This window comes from Babylonia areolata, chromosome 33 (assembly GCF_041734735.1).
Source record: "Babylonia areolata isolate BAREFJ2019XMU chromosome 33, ASM4173473v1, whole genome shotgun sequence".
Classification (NCBI taxonomy): domain Eukaryota; kingdom Metazoa; phylum Mollusca; class Gastropoda; order Neogastropoda; family Buccinidae; genus Babylonia; species Babylonia areolata.
Genome location: NC_134908.1, coordinates 8,820,333 through 8,843,647, shown reverse-complemented (window position 1 = coordinate 8,843,647; position 23,315 = coordinate 8,820,333). Strand labels below are relative to the sequence as shown.

The window sequence follows — 23,315 nt, the reverse complement described above, 5'->3', positions numbered from 1 at the left end:
AGCAATCAGTTGATGTTACAAGTTACACGTGGACAGTACAGCAATCAGTTGATGTTACAAGTTACACATGGACAGTACAGCAATTAGTTGATGTTACAAGTTACACATGGGCAATACAGCAATGAACGGATTAGATTACCATAAGTTCAGAGGGGTACAAATGGACTAACCATAAGTCCTTTAGCAAGCCCAACCCGTGCCAATAGTTTATCAGGCTGGCATGATACTCATACACGGGCAAGTGAATATGCCCGTTGATATAGGGAGGGTGTTGGTTTTGTTACAAATCATGATGATGATAATAATAATAAACATCAACATCACCATAATCATCATCGTAATCATAACATTAATAACAACAAAATGCCTTACAAACCCCAAAATTCCTTACAGACCCCCATCGACGTGCTCAAGTGCAGTGAGAGCGACCCACATGGGCCGAAACACGAACTAGAAGTTAATTAAATTCTGGGCTATAAAGAGGGCTGAACGACCACTTGAAAAGGAGACCCGAGAGGAGAGAGACCCGAGAGGAGAAACCTGTCTGCTTGGTACCAGCCATATGAGGAATTCACTGGAGGTATTTGACGTGTGTGGTACAGTGTGCGGTGATGTCCTGGCCAGGTTCACTGATGATGCAGGGATAGGGGAACTCCTTCTTCTTCTTCTGTGTCCCCCAGGTCATGCTATCAGATGGTCAATACGGTCTGCAAAAAAATATATATTATTATGAATATTTAGTTAGTTAGTTATTTTAGTTTATTTTATTAATTTTATGGGGGGGGGGGGGGGGTGTTTTTGTTTTTGTTGTTGTTGTTTTTGTTTTTTTGTTCTTTTTTTTGTACTCTTGTAGTTAACGTCATCAAGTTTTTGCGCCTTATACATATTATTATCAGTAGTAGTAGTTCTTTTTATGGTTTTTTTTTTGTTGTTGTTTTTTTCTCAAGGCCTGACTAAGCGCGTTGCGTTACGCTGCTGGTCAGGCATCTGCTTGGCAGATGTGGTGTAGCGTTTATGGATTTGCCGGAATGCATTGACGCCTCCTTGAGCTACTGAAACTGAAACTGCAGCAGGTGGTCCCCAGAGCTTCTCGTGGACTGAGGTCCACCACACAGGGCCAGGACTCCCTCCTCAGTGCACCAAAAGTTGGGCTGGACTGTGACAAGTGCTTTGGTGTCTGCGAACCTGTGCCGCATGGACATTCCGATCAGGAGGGGACAGTCTCAGTCTGTAGAGGGTGTGAAAGGAGGTAGAGGAACATTGTCACATCATCATACTTAATTATATTCCGATATGGTATAGAGATTATAAACCCTGTCTCGCGCGACCACGTGGTAATTTAATTGGATTTAACAATCTTTTTCCTGATTCTTATACAAATAAGATGTCACAGAAAATTGTATTAAACTTGGTCTGACTCGTTAATTCAGAAAAAGAAAATGAGACCTGGCGCAACTATGGATAAATATAGATCAGGCCGTCCTTGACACGGCCCTGGCCGTCCTTGACACGGCCCTGTCCGGCGCCGCGAGCATGGATAAATTTAGAGCAGGCCTTCCGAGAGGCGGGATTTACAAATCGGAGAAAATGGTTATTAAATGAAATACTAGTAGCATACAAAACACAAAATATATTCACTTTGTGAAGGTGTTATCTGTTGAAGATGTTCTTTATTATTCATTAGAACGAAAATTAATGTGTGTGGTTGCATTCTAGCCGTGTAAATTACTTTCAAACTTTTCCTGTGTCGGGCCTGTTTTATAACTTTGTACAACGATATACAGCTGTACAGTTTTTGCAGCGCGAAGCGAGGGTCCCTTCTTTTCCTCTTTCAGCTGCGGCTCACGCTTGGCCGCAGCGGGAGGGAAGGGAACGGGTGAGATGTGAGACGTGCGTATTTGATCTTCTGCTTGCATATACACACGAAGGGGGTTCAGGCACTAGCAGGTGTGCACATATGTTGACCTGGGAGATCGTAAAAATCTCTACCCTTTACCCACCAGGCGCCGTCACCGTGATTCGAACCCGGGACCCTCAGATTGAAAGTCCAACGCTTTAACCACTCGGCTATTGCGCCCGTCTATATATATACACATGCCGGTACTCCAGGTCTGACAAAGCGAGTGTCCAGCATGTGGGGTATATCGTATATGGATTTGTCCGAACGCAGTGACGCCTCCTTGAGAAAATGAAACTGAAACCCGGATGGCCATAGCCGTACATGATAATCATACATACATATCATGACTCCCTCTGTATCGTATATGGATTTGTCCGAACGCAGTGACGCTTCCTTCAGAAACTAAATCTGATCGAAACCCTGGTAGTCATAGCCAGGTACGGCACTCACTGGTCATGTACACATGTGTGAGTAGAGTGATGGCCTAGATGTAACGCGTACGCCTAGGAAGCGAGAGAATAAATATCCGTGTCCGTATCAGCATCTGTATATTAGTATCCGTATCCGAAAGACAAGACAAGGACGGGCGCAATAACCGAGTGGTTAAAGCGTTGGACTTTCAATCTGACGGTCCCGGGTTCGAATCTCGGTAACGGCGCCTGGTGGGTAAAGGGTGGAGAATTTTTCCGATCTCCCAGGTCAACAATATGTTCAGACCTGCTTTGTGCCTGATCCCCCTTCGTGTGTATACGACAAGCAGTAGATCAAATACGCACGTTAAAGATCCTGTAATGCCTGTCAGAGTTCGGGTGGGTTATGGCAACAAGAACACACCCAGCATGCACACCCCTGGAAATGAGTACAGCTGCCTACATGGTGGGGTAAAAACGGGTTTACACGTAAAAGCCCACTCGTGTACATACGAGTGACCTTGGGAGTTGCAGCCCACGAACAAAGAAGAAGAAGAAGAATGCAAAACAAAGCAGTTATTATTACCACCATCTGTCACGCTACCAGACGACATCTGTGGTGTGTTCCGAGCAATATCAGGCATTGAAGTATTGATCTAATCAAGCCTGAACGTTTGATGTGCACGTGCATGAACATTTTAATGTGCCCACGTGTTGTTACCAGGTTCGTTGTCAGTGATGACATCAGGTGTGTGTATGTCAATGATAGTCCAAAGTCTGTTCGCCACATGAAGTTTTATTCTCACGTAATCCTGGTTTAGTGCAGTTGATATATTTAATGTGTCTGGGCGCGCGCCTGTGTGTGTGTGTGTGTGTGTGTGTGTATGTGCATCACTCCTCGCGCGCGCGCGCGCGTGTGTGTGTGTGTGTGTGTGTGTGTTTCAGTCTCATTATGTGTGTGTGTGTGTGTGTGTGTGTGTGTGTGTGTGTGTGTGTGTGTGTGTGGAAGTCGAAGTCGAAGTCGAAGTCGAAATATTTTAATTGTCAGACCACAGATCCATAACAATGGAGTTCGCAAGGACAAAAAGAATTAATACAGGGAAATGAAAATCAGGACAATCATTGAACAACATGGGCATCGATAACGATTCCAGAGCATTTGCTCGTAATGAAAACGCTTTGAATACAAACTTGCATATACTAACACTCAATCTCTCACTCGCACAAGATAACAACATGGACATCTTAAATGCACTTGGATGTTTGTGAAATTTAGCAGGAATAAACTGTGAACGCAGGGAACAGTACTTAGGGCAGACCAAAAGAAAATGCATTTCGGTTTCCGGAGTGTCATCACAAAAAGGACAATTCCTACTTTGCCCATCATAGTTAAACTGCAAAAAGTGTGAGCGCAAGTTGGACATTCCAATTCTAAACCGCGAAAAAACACGGCGCATATTTATACATTTGACATTGTTCAAGTAAGGTTTAAGTGACAAGGTCTGGTTGTAAGCTGAATACACATCATAAAAATCGTGAGACTGGAGAGCTGAACGCCAGTCTTGAGTAAAGCAATCAACTAGACGCTGCTTAAATTCAGTCATAAACATTTTGACATTACCAACTGACTGAGCCTCCCAAACAACACCAAATCCAAATTTATACAGAACATTTCTCACAGAGCAAGCCCAAGTACAATAATTATGACTTTGCAATGATAACATCATATTATAAGCTTTCTTAGGGAAACGGTCATTATCCATAAAGACAATACGAAGCCAAAATTTAAGACACTTGGAGTAGGTGGTCACATACAGGGGATAGCGACCAAGTTCACCGTAAATCAAGTGTCTTGGTGCTCTCTGACTCACGCCCAAAAGACGCTTCATTGCAGACAGGTGCACCCTTTCGATGCACTCTTGATTTCCAGTCAAACCCCAAACTTCTGTTCCGTATGTCAAAATTGGTTTGATTTGCATGTCAAATAGTTTGGAAAAAATACTTGGGGAGTGTTCACCAATAGACCAAAGCATTTTAAAGATAGCTGCACATCCCTTTCTCGCACGTTCAGACAAATCACGTATAGTGGGTTGGAAAGAAAGTCGGGTAGTAAGGATAACACCAAGATACTTGTACATGCTAACAGTTTTCAGTTGTGCATCGCCGAACATCCATACCTCGTTCTGTGCAAGAAAACCTCCATTTCTAAAGACAACAATATTTGATTTATCAAGGTTTACAACTAAGTCAAGGCGTCTGGCGGTTTCGAACAAAACATTCAGTTGGGTTTGAAGACCAATTATGCTGTCAGATAACAAGGCAACATCATCGGCGAATAACAAGATCAAAATTTGGATAAACTCTGGTGAAAGCTGAATGCCGTGCCTACCATGATTATTAATTTCTATTGTTAACTAATTAATGAACGATGAAAACAATGCAGGAGAACATACTTCGCCTTGTTTCAGCCCGCGAGGACATAGAAAAGTATCTGTGAGGTCACCTCCGACGCGAACACGCGCCTTAACAACTGTGTAAATACTTTTCAGCGCATTTAAAAATTTTCCATTGATACCATTGACACTAAAAATTCTCCAGAGCTTATCTCTTCTAACAGTATCGAAAGCTTTTCGAAAATCAATAAATGCAACATATAATTTTCTATGTCTGAGTAGTTGTCTCTGTATTAATGTAAGCAATGTAAAAATGTGATCAGTTGTGGCATGACCCTCTCTAAACCCAGCTTGTTCTTCCCCAATAACCCCATTTTCTTCAATCCATTTAGGAAGACGTCTATTCAGCACAGAAGTGTAAAGCTTGCTACAAATGTTTAACAGGGAGATACCACGGTAATTATCAGGCACATTCAAATCGCCCTTCTTATGGTGTGGTTGCAACACTGACAAACACCAATCATCTGGAAAAATGCCGTGATCAAATATGAAATTAAAAAACTTCAACAAAAAAGGCATGATGTGAAATGCACTATGTTTGTAAAATTCTCCAATTAGCCTATCAGGCCCAGCAGCTTTCTGACTCTTATGTGTGTGTGTGTGTGTGTGTGTGTGTGTGTGTGTGTGTGTGTGTGTGTGTGTGTGTGTGTGTGTGTGTGTGTGTGTGTGTGTGTGCATCACTCCGTGTGTGTGTGTGTGTGTGTGTGTGTGTGTGTGTGTGTGCCGTGTCTGTGTCTGTGTGTGTTTTGGGGTTTGTATGTGTGTGTGCATGTGTGTGTGCGTGCGAGCGTGCGCGCGTGTGTCAGTGTGTGTGTGTGTGTGTGTGTGTGTGTGTGTGTCTGTGCGCGCGTGTGTCAGTGTGTGTGTGTGTGTGTGTGTGTCTGTGTGTCTGTCTGTGTCTGTGTGCATGTGTGTGTGCGTATGTGTGTGTGTGCATGTGTGTGTGCGTATGTGTGTTTGTGTGCATCTCTGCGTATCTGAGTGTAAAGGTGTGAGGAAACGTAGGGGTGTGTGTATGAGAGAGGAACACACAGAGAGAGAGAGAGAGAGAGAGAGAGAGAGAGAGAGAGAGAGAGAGAGAGAGAGCGAGCAGCTTTGTAAAAGTATCCGTTCGTTCCTCTTGAAACTTCGTTTAAATGAAAACAATCAACAGTTTCGTAGCACCGAACCTCACACACACACACACACACACACACACACACACACACACACACACACAATCACACAGACACACAGAAACACACACACACACACACACACACACACACACACACACACGCACGCACGCACGCACGCACGCACACACGCCGTGTGACACACACACACACACACACACACACACACACACACACACACACACACATACACACACGCACAGACACACACACAATCACACACGCCGTGTGACACACACACACACACACAAACACAAACACACACAGAGCAACACACACACACAGAACAACACACACACACAGAGCAACACACACACACACAGAGACACACAGAGCAATACACACACAGACACACAGAGCAACACACACACACACAGAGCAACACACACACACACACACACACACACAGCAATACACACACAGACACACTCACACACAAAGACACACACACAGAGACACACACACTGACACACACACACACACACACACACACACAAACACACACATACACACACACACACACACACACGTCGTGACACGTGACACGCACCCACCAGCTCAAGTCACGCACGCATTGATGCATAGCATACACGCCGGCAGCGCTAAAATACACACATACTTCCGAGTTCCCTTTGTTGGAGAGCAAGCCGGGAAAAGGAGAGAGAGAGAGAGAGACAGACAGACAGACAGACAGACAGAGAGAGAGAATGTGGGATCAGGGAGTGGGTGCAATGAACTGGCACACGGGCGCACGCGCGATCGCGCGCGCACACACACACACACACACACACACACACACACACACACTGACACACACACACAGAGAGGGTTTGATATGATTGCATTGACACACAAACACACTCTCTCCTGCTCTCACTCGGCTCAACTTGAGGTCACTTAGACACACTGCACGGATCAGTGAGCGCGCACACACACACACACACACGGCACACGACACACACACGACACACACACACACACACACACACACACACACGGCACACGGCACACACACACACACACACACACACACACACACACACACACACACACACACTGACTGAGCCAAAAGAATGGTGGTATTAATTACGGAATTTTACCGACTTTAATGGGAAGGTCAGGGACAAAGCGAGTCACGTGATACACAGGCCCAGCGACATTGCATTTTTCCGAGGGTGAGTGGAGCAGACGAGTGTGTGGTTTGTTAGAAGTCAGCATGGTTCAAGCATGGTACATGGACACTTCGGATCCTAGTAAGGACCAGAGAGAAGACCACAAGTTCAACCCCGATAAACCTGTCACTCTAGAGGAGCTGCGGAAAAAAACTGGGGTGGAATATTTCGAGGTAAGTGCTACGCTTGGAGTACACGCTTGACGCAAGTCGGGATACCGAAACAGACACAAATCGCGCACAAACTTGTTCACTGAATTTATCAGTCCGAAACGTCACAGAAACTAGTTTCGGCACTGCCAGAAAACTTGGTTTTGGTACATGGATCGATTCGTATCGTGTCAGTTGTGTTTGTTTGCGAAATGGAACAGAAGCTTTGACGCACGTGTTCGTTCATTTCCCGCAATATTTCGACAAGAAACTGGGCAAAAGGGAGGGTTTGCAGAACCCACTTTCGGGTAGGGGTAATGCTCTGTTTAAGCATCCTGAATTATTGCTCCCCACTTTCTTTCTTTTTTTAAAATACAATTTTTCCCCTCAAGACGGATCGAATGAGCTGTTTGTTCACAAGGCGTGGACGTTCACTTTGCCATCAGCCCCACCCTGGAAAGCTTCAAGTCACAAAAGTGATCCCCTTGTTCACAAGCCGCCAATTACATAAGAGTGGAGGGGAAGAAAATGGGGCGAAAACATATAGCCCATGACGGCTGCTCCAGATATTAACTCACTCGCTGCCATTGTCCACATATGCGGATGTCGTCGGACAAAGCGTTGGATGCCGATGTCCGCATATGCGGATTTGGATTTTGAAAAGTCGCACGGTTGGAGTGACGAAAATCAAAAGCAGAACTGATTCTTATCTCCGGCCAACTTTTCATTCACATACACTGCGTGTGTGGAGTGACATGCTCGTTAGCAGATAACGAAGCATACCCTCGGTCAGCTCAGCAAGTTGTTTGACAAGATGGCGTCGCGTCGAAGTGCTCTTCTTCTTCTTCTTTCCTTTGACTACCGCCTTCATCATTGTGAAGATTCTGTAGACTATAGGGAGGGTTTGTGTGTTGTTGAGGTTTCCTGAGGTAGAGGTTGCTGGGCAAGGGGATTGGGGGATGGGGGGGGGGGGGAGAGGAGGGGGGGAGGTATGGGGGTGGGGCGAGGTGATCAGATTTGGGATTTGAAGCCTTCCATGGTTGGGCTGAGGGCAATCTCAACAGGAAGGCTGTTCCAGTTTGTTATGGTTCGGGGAAAGAAAGATTTTTGTCTGTACAATGTCCTGCAGTTGGAGAGGTGGTACGCTGCTGGGTGCGATCCTCGGGTCCCCGTGGACGCTGAAGGATTTTGAGAGGGCTTGTGGCATGTGTTGATGATAAGACTGCCGCTATGGAACTTATAAAAGTTAACCAGTCTTGCCTTTCTCCTTCGCTCTTTGAGGGGGGACCACTGAAGAGTCTCCATCATGTCTTGCACACTGGATGTTTTCCTGTGTCGATGGGTCGCCCGTCACGTTTCGGCAGTTTTGAGGGGAAGTAGTATTAGACTAGAAGGTTGTAACACACACAAGTTTTACACACACACACACACACACACACACACACACACACACACACACACACACAACAAATGTAAAGGGGTCCCCACTGAACAATGGCGAGAACCTTGGGGTGAATGAAAATACTTCTCTTTAGTCAGCAGTCAGGAGCAAGCACAGAGCTATAAGTAAAATTATATTATATAGCTCAGAAAGCGCTCCTGCACAGTTTGAAACTGCTGTTATTTTCTGTGCATACAGTCATCACCTTCGGAGGAGCAGAATGGCTAACAATACATAAGCAATATATATATATAATATAATATAATACAGCCTAAAGAATTCTTCATTAGTAATGAAGAATTCTTTAGGCTGTATTATTTTTATATATTATTATATATATATATATATTATATATATCTATATATCCACATTCCTTCCCCTCCACTCATCTGTGTGACTGACCAAGTGAACAAATTATTCTGCCTTGAGAAGAAAAAATGGTATACATTGCCCCCCCCCTTTTTTTTTTTTTTTAACTTGTGCCTTGATCCAAAATGTTATGTATCATTATCAGTCGCTCAAGGAGGTGTCACTGCGTTCGGTCAAATCCATATATACGCTACATAAAAAAAGCCAAGCTGATGCCTGACCAGCAGCATGACCCAACGTGCTTAGTCAGGCCTTGAGAAAAAAATAAAATAAAATAAAATAAAAATAAACATAAAATAAAATAAAATAAAGTAAAAAAACAAAACAAAACAAGACCGGAAACAAAAAACAAACAAACCCAATAATAATAATAATAATAATGAAAAGAGGGCGATAACCAGCGGGACAAAGGGGAGGTTACCTACTTCCGGGAGGTTATTGGCCGTAGTTTCGTCTGCTCCGCATAGGCGGATAGTAGTTTGCACAGGACAGGAATGTCAGACCCCTGCCGGAGTCTGCTCTAGTTGGGTCACGGTAAGTATGTTATTTAAATGTAATTTTAGATAGAAAATTTCCTATAATAATAAAATAATAATAATAAGATAATAATTAAAAAAATAAAAATAAAAATCAAGTTATGAATTATTATTATTATTATCCATACCATTCCTACCACCCATGATCCCACCAACTGTCTTCCCCCCCCCCTCCCCCCTCCCCCTCACAATCTCCCTTCCCAACCCAACCCCTGGCAAATTATTTCTTTGATCTGTAGATGGAAAATGAATTGTTTTAAGACCAAGTATTTCAGTAATGTTTCTTGCATCTGAGGTGCTCACATAACAGCCGATCATTTACTAACTTGCCACATGTTAAGCTTTGGTCTCACATCCCTGACCTGAAATCATCTTCAGTGTTGACAATCTTCAGCAGTCCATTGCTAATGTATGACGTTTTCAAATGCTTCTTGAATAGTCCATTTGGTTTGCTGTTATGGTTGTTTGTTTTTCATAATAAAGATGTTATGTTGTTATACTTTGTTATGTTATGGTTGTTTGTTTTTCATAATAAAGATGTTATGTTGTTATACTTTGTTATGTTATGGTTGTTTGTTTTTCATAATAAAGATGTTATGTTGTTATACTTTTTTTCTTTTAACAAAACTAATCATTTGGTGTCATATACTGTACCATGTCACATTTTTGTATGTAACACGTACACACACATGCACGCGCACGCACATGCACGCACATGTACACAGGCATCCATACTTTCTCGTACTCGCATGTGTATACAGTAATTTGTTTCATCTCCCTCAATTTTTGTTTCCTTACCCTCGTCTAATTTGATTTACGTGAAAAGACATTAAACAAAAGAGCAAACAAACTATTTTTATTCACGCTGTGGTGGTATGATCTGTCATGTATGATATATTCCATACTGTGGAGATTGGTGACAGGGATTATGAAAATGATATAGATTTATTGTATTTCATGAAGGCATACACATGCCATAGGATGCTCATTTTAATTAAAAACCCAGAGGCAGACACTGGGCAGGCACTCAATTCGAGTCAGTTTGATGAAGGAATGGTTGGGGGGGGGGGGGGGGGGTATTGGCCATGTGTTGCCTGACTTGGGCAACAGATGTTGGGTGTGTTGAGGATGCAGTATCATATGAGTTGCAGTTGTCTGCAGGACAGATTCAGAATACACTGTACTTCATTATCTCTAAATGCAGATCAGAGGAATGAATTTGAGGTGTAAAACGCATCTGAACAATACACAAGAATTATGGTTATTGAATATTTTATATGTGTATATATATATATATATATATATGTCTGTATATATGTATGTATGTATGTATGTATGATAGTCAGTCGTGTCCGACTATGACCATCAGAACAGCAGAGGAGGCAACTGCTGTCCTGACTATCAGGTCTAGAATTTTGATTACTGTGGAGAGAATATTGCCCAAGTTACACCCCCACTCTATCGGTCAAGAGAGCTTGAAGCCTTGTTTCATCTACACAGGCGATATATGTCAGTAGTTATTAAAAGACAGAATTATTTTGTCTGAACGCCAGGTACCGCCGCTAAAAGACTGAATTATTTTGTCAGAATGCCAGGTGCCACTGCTAAAAGACTGAATTATTTTGTCAGAACGCCAGGTGCCGATGCTAAAAGACTGAATTATTTTGTCAGAACGCCAGGTGCCGATGCTAAAAGACTGAATTATTTTGTCTGAACGCCAGGTGCCGCCGCTAAAAGACTGAATTATTTTGTCAGAATGCCAGGTGCCACTGCTAAAAGACTGAATTATTTTGTCAGAATGCCAGGTGCCACTGCTAAAAGACTGAATTATTTTGTCAGAACGCCAGGTGCCGATGCTAAAAGACTGAATTATTTTGTCAGAACGCCAGGTGCCGCTGCTAAAAGACAGAATTATTTTGTCTGAACGCCAGGTGCCGCTGCTGAAGGGGAGTGGTGATGACTACGAGGAGAATCCCATCCTGGCCAAAATCCGCGAGGACAGAGGGTACACTTACCAGGACATGGTGGACATTGCAAAGGAAACGCTTCCCGGCTATGAGGAAAAGGTACCCATGTTGTGCTTGGGCTGTTTGTACCCTCCTGGTTTGGGTGGGTTTTTTTACCCCAGGGGTAAATTTTTTTTTTCTTTGTTCCCCCCTTTTTTTTTTTTTTTTTTGTCCGAATGTGTTTTGTTTGTATTTTATATATTTGTTCCCACCCCCCCACCCTGCCCCCCAAAGTGACATGTTTATTAGTCAGGCAGGGAGGGGGGGGGGGGATGGGGTTGGGGGGATGGATGCGACAGGACAAGTGCAGATTAACCCCCACGGGGTCGGTGTTAAGACTAGCCTGGTTGATGATGACGGGATATAATTATTCATCATTGTGAGAGTAGAGCCTTGTCAGAGTTGTCCCAGACCTATAGATGGACCTCCATAGCTCAGCAGCTTCATTACGCCTGTCATCATCCTCATCGTCGTCATCATCATCATCATCAGAATAAAAGATGGGCGCATTAGCCAAGTGGTTACAGCATTGGACTTTCAGTCTGAGGGGTTTGAATCTTGGTAACGGCACCTGGTGGGTAAAAAGTGTAGATTTTTCCCATCTCCCAGGTCACTATATCATATATATGCAGACCTGCTAGTGCCTGAACCCCCTTCATGTGTGTATATATATATATATATATATATATATTATCAATATGCAAGCATATATATATATTATTACGCATGTTAAAGCTCCTGTAATCCATGTCAACGTTCATTGGGTTATGGAAACAAGAACATAACCAGCATGCACACCCCCAAAAACGGAGTATGGCTGCCTACATGGCAGGGTAAAAAAAAAAAAAAAAGTCATACACATAAAAGCCCACTTGTGTACACAGTGTACAAGTGAACATGGGAGTTGCAGCCATGTATGAAGAAGAACTCCTCAAGAAGAAGAAGAAGAAAAAAATAACCCAAAATTCTGGGGCGTGTGCTGAAAAGAATGAATGCATACACGTCTGAATCACCTTGTAGTGACTAGACAGTGAACCAGTCAGAAAGGACATGCTGACTGGTGGCCCGATGGTACCACCTCTGCCTGGGAAGTAGGGGGAACCTGAGCGCACGGGTTCGAATCCCATGATGGGCCAGTACTTCTCCCCTTCCAGTCGACCTCTAAGAGTGGTGGTCTGGATACTAGTCATTCGGATGAGATGATGAAACAGGGCCCCCCGTGTGCAGCATGCACTCCGCGCACGTTCAGGAACCCCATGGCCGTACCCATGGCAACGAAAAGGTTGTCCCTGTCAAAATTCTGTAGAGGAAAAGTCCGCTTCGAAAGGAAAATGAAAAACACTTTTATGCGGAAAGAAGAAAAGGGAAGGAAAATGTTATTATAAAAAAAATATATATATATAAAAAAAATATTTAAAAAAAAAAGGGTGGCGCTGCAATTTTAAGCGACAGGCTCTCGCTGAGGAAAGCAACCCAAATTTCCTGCTGAGAATTTTATATATGCAAAGAAAAAATTGTAATCTGATACAGTGCGGTTCAGTAGAAAACAATGCAGTAGCAGTACAGTGTAATGCACTGCAATACGGTACAATACAAATACAGGACAAAACAGTGCAATGCAATACAGTGCAATACATTACAATACAATACAGTACAAAACAATGCAGTACAATACAGTACAAAACAATGCAATACAATACAATACAGTACAAAACAATGCAGTACAATACAGTACAAAACAGTGCAAACTGCAATACAAGACGATGCAAAACAATGCAATACAATACAAACTACAATACAGTACACTGCAATACAATGCAGCACAATACAATAGAGTGCAGTGCAATACATCGTGATACAATATAGTGCAGTGTAATGCAATGCAGTACGAAATAGTATACAGTACAATACAATATGATGCAATACGATACAGTACAATACAATACGATACAGTACAGTACAATATAATACAATATGATACAGTACAATACAATACAATATGATACAGTACAATACAATACAATATAATACAATATGATACAATACAATACAATATGATATAATACAATATGATACAATACAATGCAGTACACTGCTACAATACAATAGAGCACTACAATTCCGATGACACAGTAATTTATAATACAATACAATACAATATTTCAAGAAATTCCAAAACCCTGTGTTGTCTGGAACAGATCAAGATGTTTTTTGAAGAACACCTCCACGCCGACGAAGAGATCCGCTACTGTGTGAAAGGAAGCGGCTACTTTGACGTGCGCGACGGTAAGGACGAGTGGATCCGAATTGAGATGGTCCCTGGGGATATGATCATTCTGCCAGCAGGGATTTATCACCGCTTCACTCTGGACAAGAACGTGAGTGATTTCCAACGCCCCCCCCCCCCACACACACACACACACACACACGCACACACATTGCCCACCCCCACCCCCTATCACCGCTTCACTCTGGACAAGAACGTGTTTTCTAAACCCATCACCGCTTCACTCTGGACAAGAACGTGAGTGATTTCCACCCCCCCCCCCCTTCACCGCTTCACTCTGTACAAGAACGTGAGTGATTTCCACCCCACCCCCCCCTTCACCGCTTCACTCTGGACAAGAACGTGAGTGATTTCCACCCCACCCCCCCTTCACCGCTTCACTCTGTACAAGAACGTGAGTGATTTCCAACCCCCACCGTCCCCTATCACCGCTTCACTCTGTACAAGAACATGAGTGATTTCCACCCCACCCCACCCCTCACCGCCCCCTATCACCGCTTCACTCTGTAGAAGAATGTGAGTGATTTCCAAATCCCCCCCCCCCCCCTGCCCCCCCTCACTGCCCCCTATCACCGCTTCACTCTGTACAAGAACGTGAGTGATTTCCAACCCCCCGCCCCCCCCTCACTGCCCCCTATCACCGCTTCACTTTGTACAAGAACGTGAGTGATTTCCACCCACCGCTCCCACCGCCCCCTATCACCGCTTCACTCTGTACAAGGACGTGAGTGATTTCCAACACCCCCCCCACCCGCCCACCCTCACTGCCCCCTATCACCGCTTCACTCTGTACAAGAACGTGAGTGATTTCTAACCCCCCCCCCCCCCCCCCCCCCCCCTCCCACCACCGTCCCCTATCACAGCTTCACTCTGTACAAGAACGTGAGTGATTTCCAAGCCCCCCCCCCCACCCCCCGCCCCCACCGTCCCCTATCACCGCTTCACTCTGTACAAGAACGTGAGTGATTTCCACGCCACCCCCACCCCCCCACCCCCCTACACAGCCACACCCACGTCCTTTTTCTCTTATCGCATGTCATCTTGTATGTCATTCGTTTATTGTGTACTCCACAGAGAGAATTCATTCTTCAAGAGTTGTATGTCATCGTGTCTTTTCCATCAGCTGTTGTTTGTCATTCACTTAATGTGTATTCCATGTGTAATAAATCATTCTTCACAACAGCTGTATGTGATGGTGTTGTTTACATCAACAGTGGTATGTCATTTACATAATGTGTCCCACACACATACAGCTCATTCTTCAAGAGTTGTATGTTATGGTGTTATTTTCTTCAACTGATATCTATATATATGTGTGTCATGCACTTAATGTGTACTCCACATATAATAATCCATTCTTCAACAGCTGTATGTTATTGTGTCATTTTCTTCAACATATATGTCATTTGTTTATTGTGCCCTACACAGAGAGAAATCATTCTTCAACAGCTGTAAGTTATTGTGTCATTTTCTTCAACAGATGTATGTCATTTAGTTGGTGTGTCCAACACAGAGATAATCCATTCTCCAAGAATTGTAGCTGATCGTGTTGTTATCTTCAACATTTGTAAGTCCTTCATTTATTGTGTACTCCGCAAAGAGAATTCATTCTGCAAGAGATGTATCTCCTCCTCCTTCGTTCGTAGGCTGCAACTCCCACGTTCATTTGTTTGTACACGTGTGGGCTTTTACGTGTATAACCGTTTTTACCCCCACCATGTAGGCAACCATACTCTGTTTTCAGGGTGCATGTTATTCAGCTTATTGTGTCATTTTCTTCAACAGTTGTATGTTGTTGTTTGAATGTTTTTGTGTCATTGTTTTTGTGTCATTGTCTTCAGCGTTTGTATGTCATTTACCTAGTGTGTCCTGTACAGATCTAATTCATTTATCAGCAGCTGTAAGTTACTGTTTCATTTTCTTCAACATTTGTGTGCCATTGGTTAAATAGCCAAGTGGTTAAAGCGCTGGACTTTCAATCTGAGGGTCCTGGGTTCGAATCTCGGTGCACCTGGTGGGTAAAGGGTGGAGATTTTTCCGATCTCCCAGGTCAACATATGTGCAGACCTGCTAGTGCCTGAACCCCCTTCATGTGTATGCGCACGCAGAACTGAGATCAAATACGCACGTTAAAGATCCTGTAATCCATGTCAGCGTTCGGTGGGTTATGGAAACAAGAATATACCCAGCATGCACACCCCTGAAAACGGAGGCTACATGGCGGGGTAAATAAAAAACAAACGGTCATACACGTAAAATGTTACATGTCTGTCTTGAGTGTGTATGTGTGTCTGTCTGAAATCTGATTGAATGACACAGGAAACGAATGATGAGCGCCCAGTGGCAGCCGTCAGTCGGCTCCACCCAGGTAGGCAGACTGTGGTGCAAATGTCCCCGTGTATGTAAAGCGCTTAGAGCTTGGTCTCCGACCGAGGATAGGCGCTATAGAAGTATCCACATCAATCAATTCGCTTAATGTGTCCTCCACAGATATAATTCATTTTTCCCGCAGCTGCAATTTAGTGTGTCATTTTCTTCAACTGTTGTATGCCATTCACTTGTTGTGTCCTCCGCAGATCTAATTTATTTTTCAGCAGCTGTAAGTTAGCGTTTCATTTTCTTCAACAGCTGTATGTCATTCACAGATAACAGATTGACACATTCTTCAACATATATAATATATATGTAATAATATGTCCTTCACAGAACTACATCAAGGCCAAGAGGTTTTTCGTCGGGGAACCAGTGTGGACGCCCCACAACAGACCCGCAGACGAGCACCCCGCTCGCAAAGAATACGAGAAAAGCTTCCCCCAGCAGGTGAAGGGTTAATCCCTCTCCCAGCATATGAAGGGTTAATCCTCCCAACACTCCTCTCTCTCTCTCTCTGTCTCTTTGTGTTAGGACTGTGCTTTTGATTTTCTTTTTCTTTTTCTGTATTCCGGATCATCTAATCAGGTTCATGATTTGAATGAACATACTAAAAAATAAATAAAAAAGAAGAGGGAAAAAAAAAAAAATATATATATATATATGTGTATGATTGAGAGGGGGTGAGAAGATGTATGATAAACTCATAAAAAAAGAATTAAGGAGGGTGGGGGGAGAAGCGAAGATCTGAGGAAAAGCACATCGGACTAAATATGAATAAATAAAGTAAAATAAACTGTTGGTAGATGTTCAGACGTTTAAGGTGGCTTGGTGCTCAATTCTTCACCTTGGACTCATTTTGAACCTGTGCCATCGTTTTCCTTCTTTGCCATCTTGTGTCATTATTTTCGTGGTGGCCGTTTCGAGTGACGGTTGTTGGTCGAAATGGGGCACCGTTGAAAGTGAAAAAGTAAAGAATTGTAACAATTTCTTGAGATTTGCGTTCGATAGCGCAACAGCAGCACAATAGAACTGTGTACAACAGGGAACCTTTGAGCAGACTGGAACTGAAGAATGCATATGTATATATATATATATATATATGTAGCTGTTGTTGTTAACGTTAAGGGGGGACAGGGCAGTGCAAAAGAGACCAAAATGATGATTTTTCATGATTTGGGTTTTTGATGGATTTTGATTCTTGAACATCTCTTCTGTCGTATGCGCAAGTTCTTCCACTGTGAAGATGTCTTTAACAAGGAAAAAATTGCCAATAAAGATTGCTTGCTGAGTCACGGAAGTGTTTATTTTGTTCAATTTCGACGCAAGTTGTCAAGTTTCTGGCCTTGACAACATACCTTGGACTTGCTCAATGATGAGTAAACCTACAACCATGAGACTTTGCATGATTGTTTTGTAGCATGTTATTAAGGTTTTGTCGTGAGTATGTATGAAAATATTTTCTGGGTTTTAATTCATAGCGGTTCGAATCTTTTTACCCATTGTAAATTTTGAGGATTTCGCAATACCCAAAATTAAAAAAATTCATAAAAAATACAATAATTGAAGAATCAACACAGTCTCACGTGAAAATGAAGATAATGTCATTGTATATCAAGTCCACATAACAAAAAATGTTTGCATGGACCACAAGCCCGATTTCTTTGATACATTGTTTGGCGGCCATTTTGATTTGTTTCCATAGCAACGGGTATTCACAGAAATCTTTTTTTATGCATGAGTGATGATACAACTTGTAGACACAAAAAAAAAAAAAAAAGAAAGAAAGAAAGAGAAAAAGAGAGATATAGTTGAAGAGAAAAAAAGATGTTATTTGATTGTGTGTGGCCTTAAACTGTGCCTTTCTGTTCAACCTTATGTTAAAAAAAACAAAACAAAAAAAACAAACCTTGACAGTTGTGGTGAACCAGCTTGCACAAAGCAAAATTACACAGCAACAGTATAAATGTGTGCTGTGTTTTGAGGGTTTATAGACAAAGAGTCAGTATTGTACAGGAGAGTATTCAGCTATTATTGATATTGATATGTATGGGAGAAGACGACGACAGATGATCAAGGGGTTTGCTTCTTCTGAACTCGGTGGGTTGAAAAGTGTGCACTTTGTATGCTTTCAACTTGCGTAAAGTTTACCCTCCTTTTAATAATCAACAGGTTGTGGGTATATTCCTCCGGGCCAGTCATCACGTTGTGTTTGAAATATGGAGATCATTCTTATGATAGGATTCTGACATTTTTGTTTTCTCTTGCTTCAAGGGTTTGACATTATCTTTTTATGATAAGGAACATGACAGTGTTAGTAAATGGTTGTAGTTTTTTTGTTTGTTTTTTTTGTTGTTTTTTTTATTGCTTTGTTGTTGTTTTTCAATTACATTATCTTTTTGTATTAGGGAACATGACCATGTTGGTTAATGGTTGCATTTTTGGGGTTGGTTGTTTTTAAGCGGGGTGGCGGGGGGACAGTATTGCTTTGTTTTTTTTTCATGTACTGAAATCCATTGGCGCTTTTGTGATGGAGTTTTTTCTTCATCTGGTATTAATCTTCTTTTTTTAAATTTTTTTTTTAAGTAGTGAATGATTTTGTCGTTTGGCTAGAGGGGTGCAGAGGTGAGAAACAGCATCTACTGTTATATATGTGATTATGGCCTTTGATTTATCTATTTAAAAAAAACAACTTTTGTGTATATATAAATATACACAGATTTGTTATCAATGCCCGATGTTCTCAAAGTAGATGCTCATTCCAGAGTGCTTTAAAAAAAATAAGTAAATTTTTAAGGCTTCCTGAGAAAATGTAAGGACACTTTAAATTTGTTTTGTTTCGAGGGCATCAGCTTTCAGTATTTCTAAGGTGGGTTTTTTTTTTGTTTTCAAATAAAGAATTACTGTTGATTATGTGACAAGTTGCTTTTCGGGATAATGTAACGCTTGATATTTTCCCTCCCCACTTGGCATGGTGAAATAATGAAGCAGAATTTAGCAGCTACGAGTTTTATTTCATAATAAAAGGAAAACTTTTCTCCCTTCATGACGATGACTACTAACCTGTTTTCTGTATATCTGAGGGATGCTGAGCTTGTTTACAGATTGTTCATTATTGACCCTTAAAATAAATTTTTTTTCAAAGTCTCTGTGATGATGTGTTTTGTGATTGTAAGCTTACTCATCTGTCACTGAATAAGTCTGTGGAGTTTTTGTGTGTGGTGTATTACATTTACTTCTTTTTGACCTTGTGTTCTTTGGGACCGGTATTCAGTTTCTCAGCCCTGAGGTCGCCCTGTGTGGTAAGCTGGGGCATAAGCAACATCGGTAAATGATCAACTGAATTCTTCATAAATCTTTCACTGCCAGAGGCGACTTCATTCGACATACCCCCTGTGGAGATGCTGGCCCAAATACTGTACCTGTACCTATTGTTGAGAGAACCCGAGGTAGAGAGCCCTTACGATTGCGATTGCGCCATAATTTTAGCTCGATTGGCCAAACGAGCTAAGTAAGTTTGTGACCTGATAGAAGTCTTCGTCAGATACAAAACATGAGAGTCAAAGAATCGACAGACAGACAGAAATACGAAAAAAAAAAACATAGCCATATGAAGAGTACAGGATCAGGAGTCGAGATGGCTGCTGGAAAAAGAGAAAGCTAGTCAGGGATACAGAAGGGAGGTAACCACCTTCTGGGAGGTTATCAGCCGTAGCTACTTTCGTTTTCTCCGCATAGGCGGATAGTAGTTTACACAGAACAGGAATCAAACTCCATGCTGGAGTGTGCACTAGTGGGTCTCGGTAACTATGTAAGATAAACGTAATTTTAGGGAAAAAAATTTCCTGTAAATAGCATCCCCAGCCTTATTGAAATTATGTGCTAGAAATTTCCTCTTTTCTGTCACTCTCTTTGTTTCAGCCTTTTTTCTTTCTTCACTGTTTCTTTTTCTGCCTTCCCACTCCATTCCCCTTTATTTTTCAAGCAAGCCTGGACACTTTTTTCTTTTCTGCAGTCTATGATGTACTATCTGTGCTGTTTTACTCTGGCGATTAGGTAGTGAGATGTCAACACTGGGATGGGCACTAGCTGTCCATTCTGCAGTGTTATTTGCCTTTGTGGCCTTTTTTTGTTTGGCTTTGAAGTGTTGTTTTTTTCCTTTTTTATGATTTTTTGTAATCTGGGGTTGTAAATTAAGCGGAATGGCTGGCGTCCTCAGCATGGCCTAGTCTTATTAAAAAAGTTATTTGCCTTAAGGAGCTAAATGGTTTGATGGTTTGACAGTCCTGATATAGCCCTGTGCGTTCGGCTGGACTATATGCAAAAAGAAAAAACTTCAGTCGACACCAACAGGTGCAATAGCCGAGTGGTTAAAGCATTGTACTTTCAGTCTGAGGGTCCCAGGTTCGAATCTTGGTAACAGCGCCTGGTGGGTGAAGGGTGGAAATTTTTCCTACCTCCCAGGTCAGCGTATGCGCAGACCTGCTGGTGCCTGGACCCTCTTCATGCGAATACGCAAGCAGAAGATCAAATACACATGTTAAAGGTCCTATAATCCATGTCAGCATTCAGTGGGTTATGGAAACAAGAACATACCAAGCATGCACTCCCCTGAAGACGGAGTATGGCTGCCTACATGGCGGGGTAAAAACAGTATAGACGTAAAAGCCCACTCGTATACACACGAGTGAACGAGGGAGTTGCAGCCAATGAACGAAGTCGACATCAAGGGTCATGTCAAAGAGGCCATTTTTCTCACTGTAATAAAGCTTGATAACAGATGCAGCCATTTTTTCTCACTGTAATAAAGCTTGATAACAGATGCAGCCAGTTTCCCGGGGCGAAAGAACAATGACTGACCTTGGCTCCCTGACCTAGTTTGAAGTGAACAAGTCTGTTGTATTGTTCTGACATGAACCGAAGCCTGTGACTTGAGAGTATCGAGTCTAAAATATTTGGCACTGGCAAGTGTTCATCACACAGAAACTTTGTGGTGAAAGAGTTAACACTGCAACCATTCTCAAGGTTCGTAGGGTCCTTTCAAGTCCTTTTAAGTCCTTAGGAATTGGATTTTGGTCAAAAGGCCTTTTAAGTGCTTTGATTCAGCAAGTTGGTCCTTTTAACTCATCAGGAGGTCCTTTTAATTTTTGAAAGGTACTGTTAAGTCCTGTTTTATGAAGAGAAAGAGACTTGAGAACGAAACTGAAACACCTTCGACACCAAAACCGCAAGTTGCAAAGCGCGTTGAAAGATGCCGACGCGATCGTCTGAAACTCAGTACTTACTGTAGGAGGATACAGCCTATAGGCCTAGGCCCTAACAGTAGTGAGCTTTCTGCTCGGTGGCAGACGCGAAGCGTGGTACAGTGGCTGTGAGTCACGCCTGCTGCTGCTGCTTTGCTTAGGCCTAGCCTACAGTGACGTGAATTGCAAAGACTAAATACGACAGTCAAATGGGATTAGCTGTTCTTCCGTTTATGAGAGGTAAGTGTCTGCTGTTCTGCATGTCAAATAGATTGGGGTGTACTGTAAAGTCATGTCGGCAAAGGTCCTTTTAAACTGATTTGAGGTCCTTATAAAGTCCTTTAAAGGTCCTTTTTTGGCTTCATGCCCACCACCTGGGAACCCTGATTCTCAATACTCCACATAAAACATGAGTGCTTCTGACTGACTGACTTCTTTCTCATATATATGTGTGTGTATGACTGTCAGTCTTGCTCAACTATGACCATCAGAACAGCAGAGTAGGCAGCAGCTGTCCTGACTATTTGGGATAGAATTTGATTATAGTGTGGAGCGTCTTGCCCAAGTTACATCCCCACTCTCTCGGCCACTGGGAGGGTTTTAGGACAAGTCAGCGTTTGGGGCGTTTCCCGAAGGCCAACTAGCCCCCAAGGCTGTAGCAGTAAGAGCCAATGCAATTTTGCCTCCTTGTTTGAGAGTCATAGTCCTTCACAAAAGACTAAGCTGTAAATGATTTCCCACTGCATTGGATAATACAGCTCTCGTTTTGCCTTCTCATATAATTATCACCTCCACACACACATAGCACCACCACAGTTCACGAATGACACACAGCATTTTATTGGCTTGTTCCTAACAGCTGAACGATGAAGGCACTTGATGCGACGACGATACAATGTCGGTGAAGAGCGATTCATCAAAAAAAAAAAAAAAAAAGTTGCTCAAAAACTGAACAAGGCTTAGCACCCAAAGCAGGAGAAGAGAAAGAATGAGAGAGAAAAAAAAGAAAAAAAACCCCAGAAAAAACAAGGAAAATGAGAAGATGAACAGATTGTGTGGATGACTTTGCCATATTGATTATCATCGCAAGGACAGATGACATGGTTTTTGTGTATTTCGGTGAAATATCAGGAAAAAAAAAGAGAAAAGAACAATGGAATTTGTGGGTGATGACGATCTTATGGTGTTGATAGTTAAAGACATAACAGACACGTGATATTGTATATACATCATTGAAAAGATTTAAAACCAGAATTGGGTGTAAAAAAATCATTGACAGAAATTTGAAGAACAGAATTCAATGTAAAAAAAATTCAAACTGACAAGTACAGGAACTAAAAAAAAAAACCGCATGAATAGACACAGTGATATGACATACAGCAGCAACTTCAGTGACGGTATAACAGGCTGTGGGGCAGGGACAGGGACGCAGCACATATAACAATGACACGCTGAGGGAAAAACGATCAGCTCTACTAATCAATCTGGTAGGCAGGGAAAGGCACTAGATAAATCTGTACAAAAAATAAAATGTTTCGGTCGTCATATACTGTACCATGTCAAAACTGATGCAAACTAGGCTGGCTGGTCTGCTCTGTTTGGCCAAATTTCACGGTAGCTCCAGCACTGGGATTGCGACAGACGAACCCAGGTGTGGCTGTACATGGGGGACTCGGAATTAGTGGCATTTGGAGTAATGCCACTGAAATGGTGCAGATAATGGGGCAGTTAAAAAAAATTAAAAAAAAAAAAAAAAATTTTATTCGTGGCAACTCGGTGATAAGACGTCTCGCTATTAGTCTGC

The 23,315-nt window shown here is 42.4% G+C and overlaps 1 protein-coding gene across 1 annotated transcript; it reads left to right on the top strand.

Moving 5' to 3' along the window:
* Positions 1 to 7,078: 7,078 nt before the first annotated feature.
* LOC143276778 (acireductone dioxygenase-like) lies at positions 7,079 to 19,417 on the top strand. Its single transcript, XM_076581415.1, has 4 exons — positions 7,079 to 7,283; positions 11,537 to 11,671; positions 13,810 to 13,989; positions 16,605 to 19,417. The coding sequence occupies exons 1-4, from the start codon at positions 7,155 to 7,157 to the stop codon at positions 16,728 to 16,730; spliced, it is 570 nt and encodes a 189-aa protein (XP_076437530.1). The 5' UTR covers positions 7,079 to 7,154; the 3' UTR covers positions 16,731 to 19,417.
* Positions 19,418 to 23,315: the final 3,898 nt, after the last annotated feature.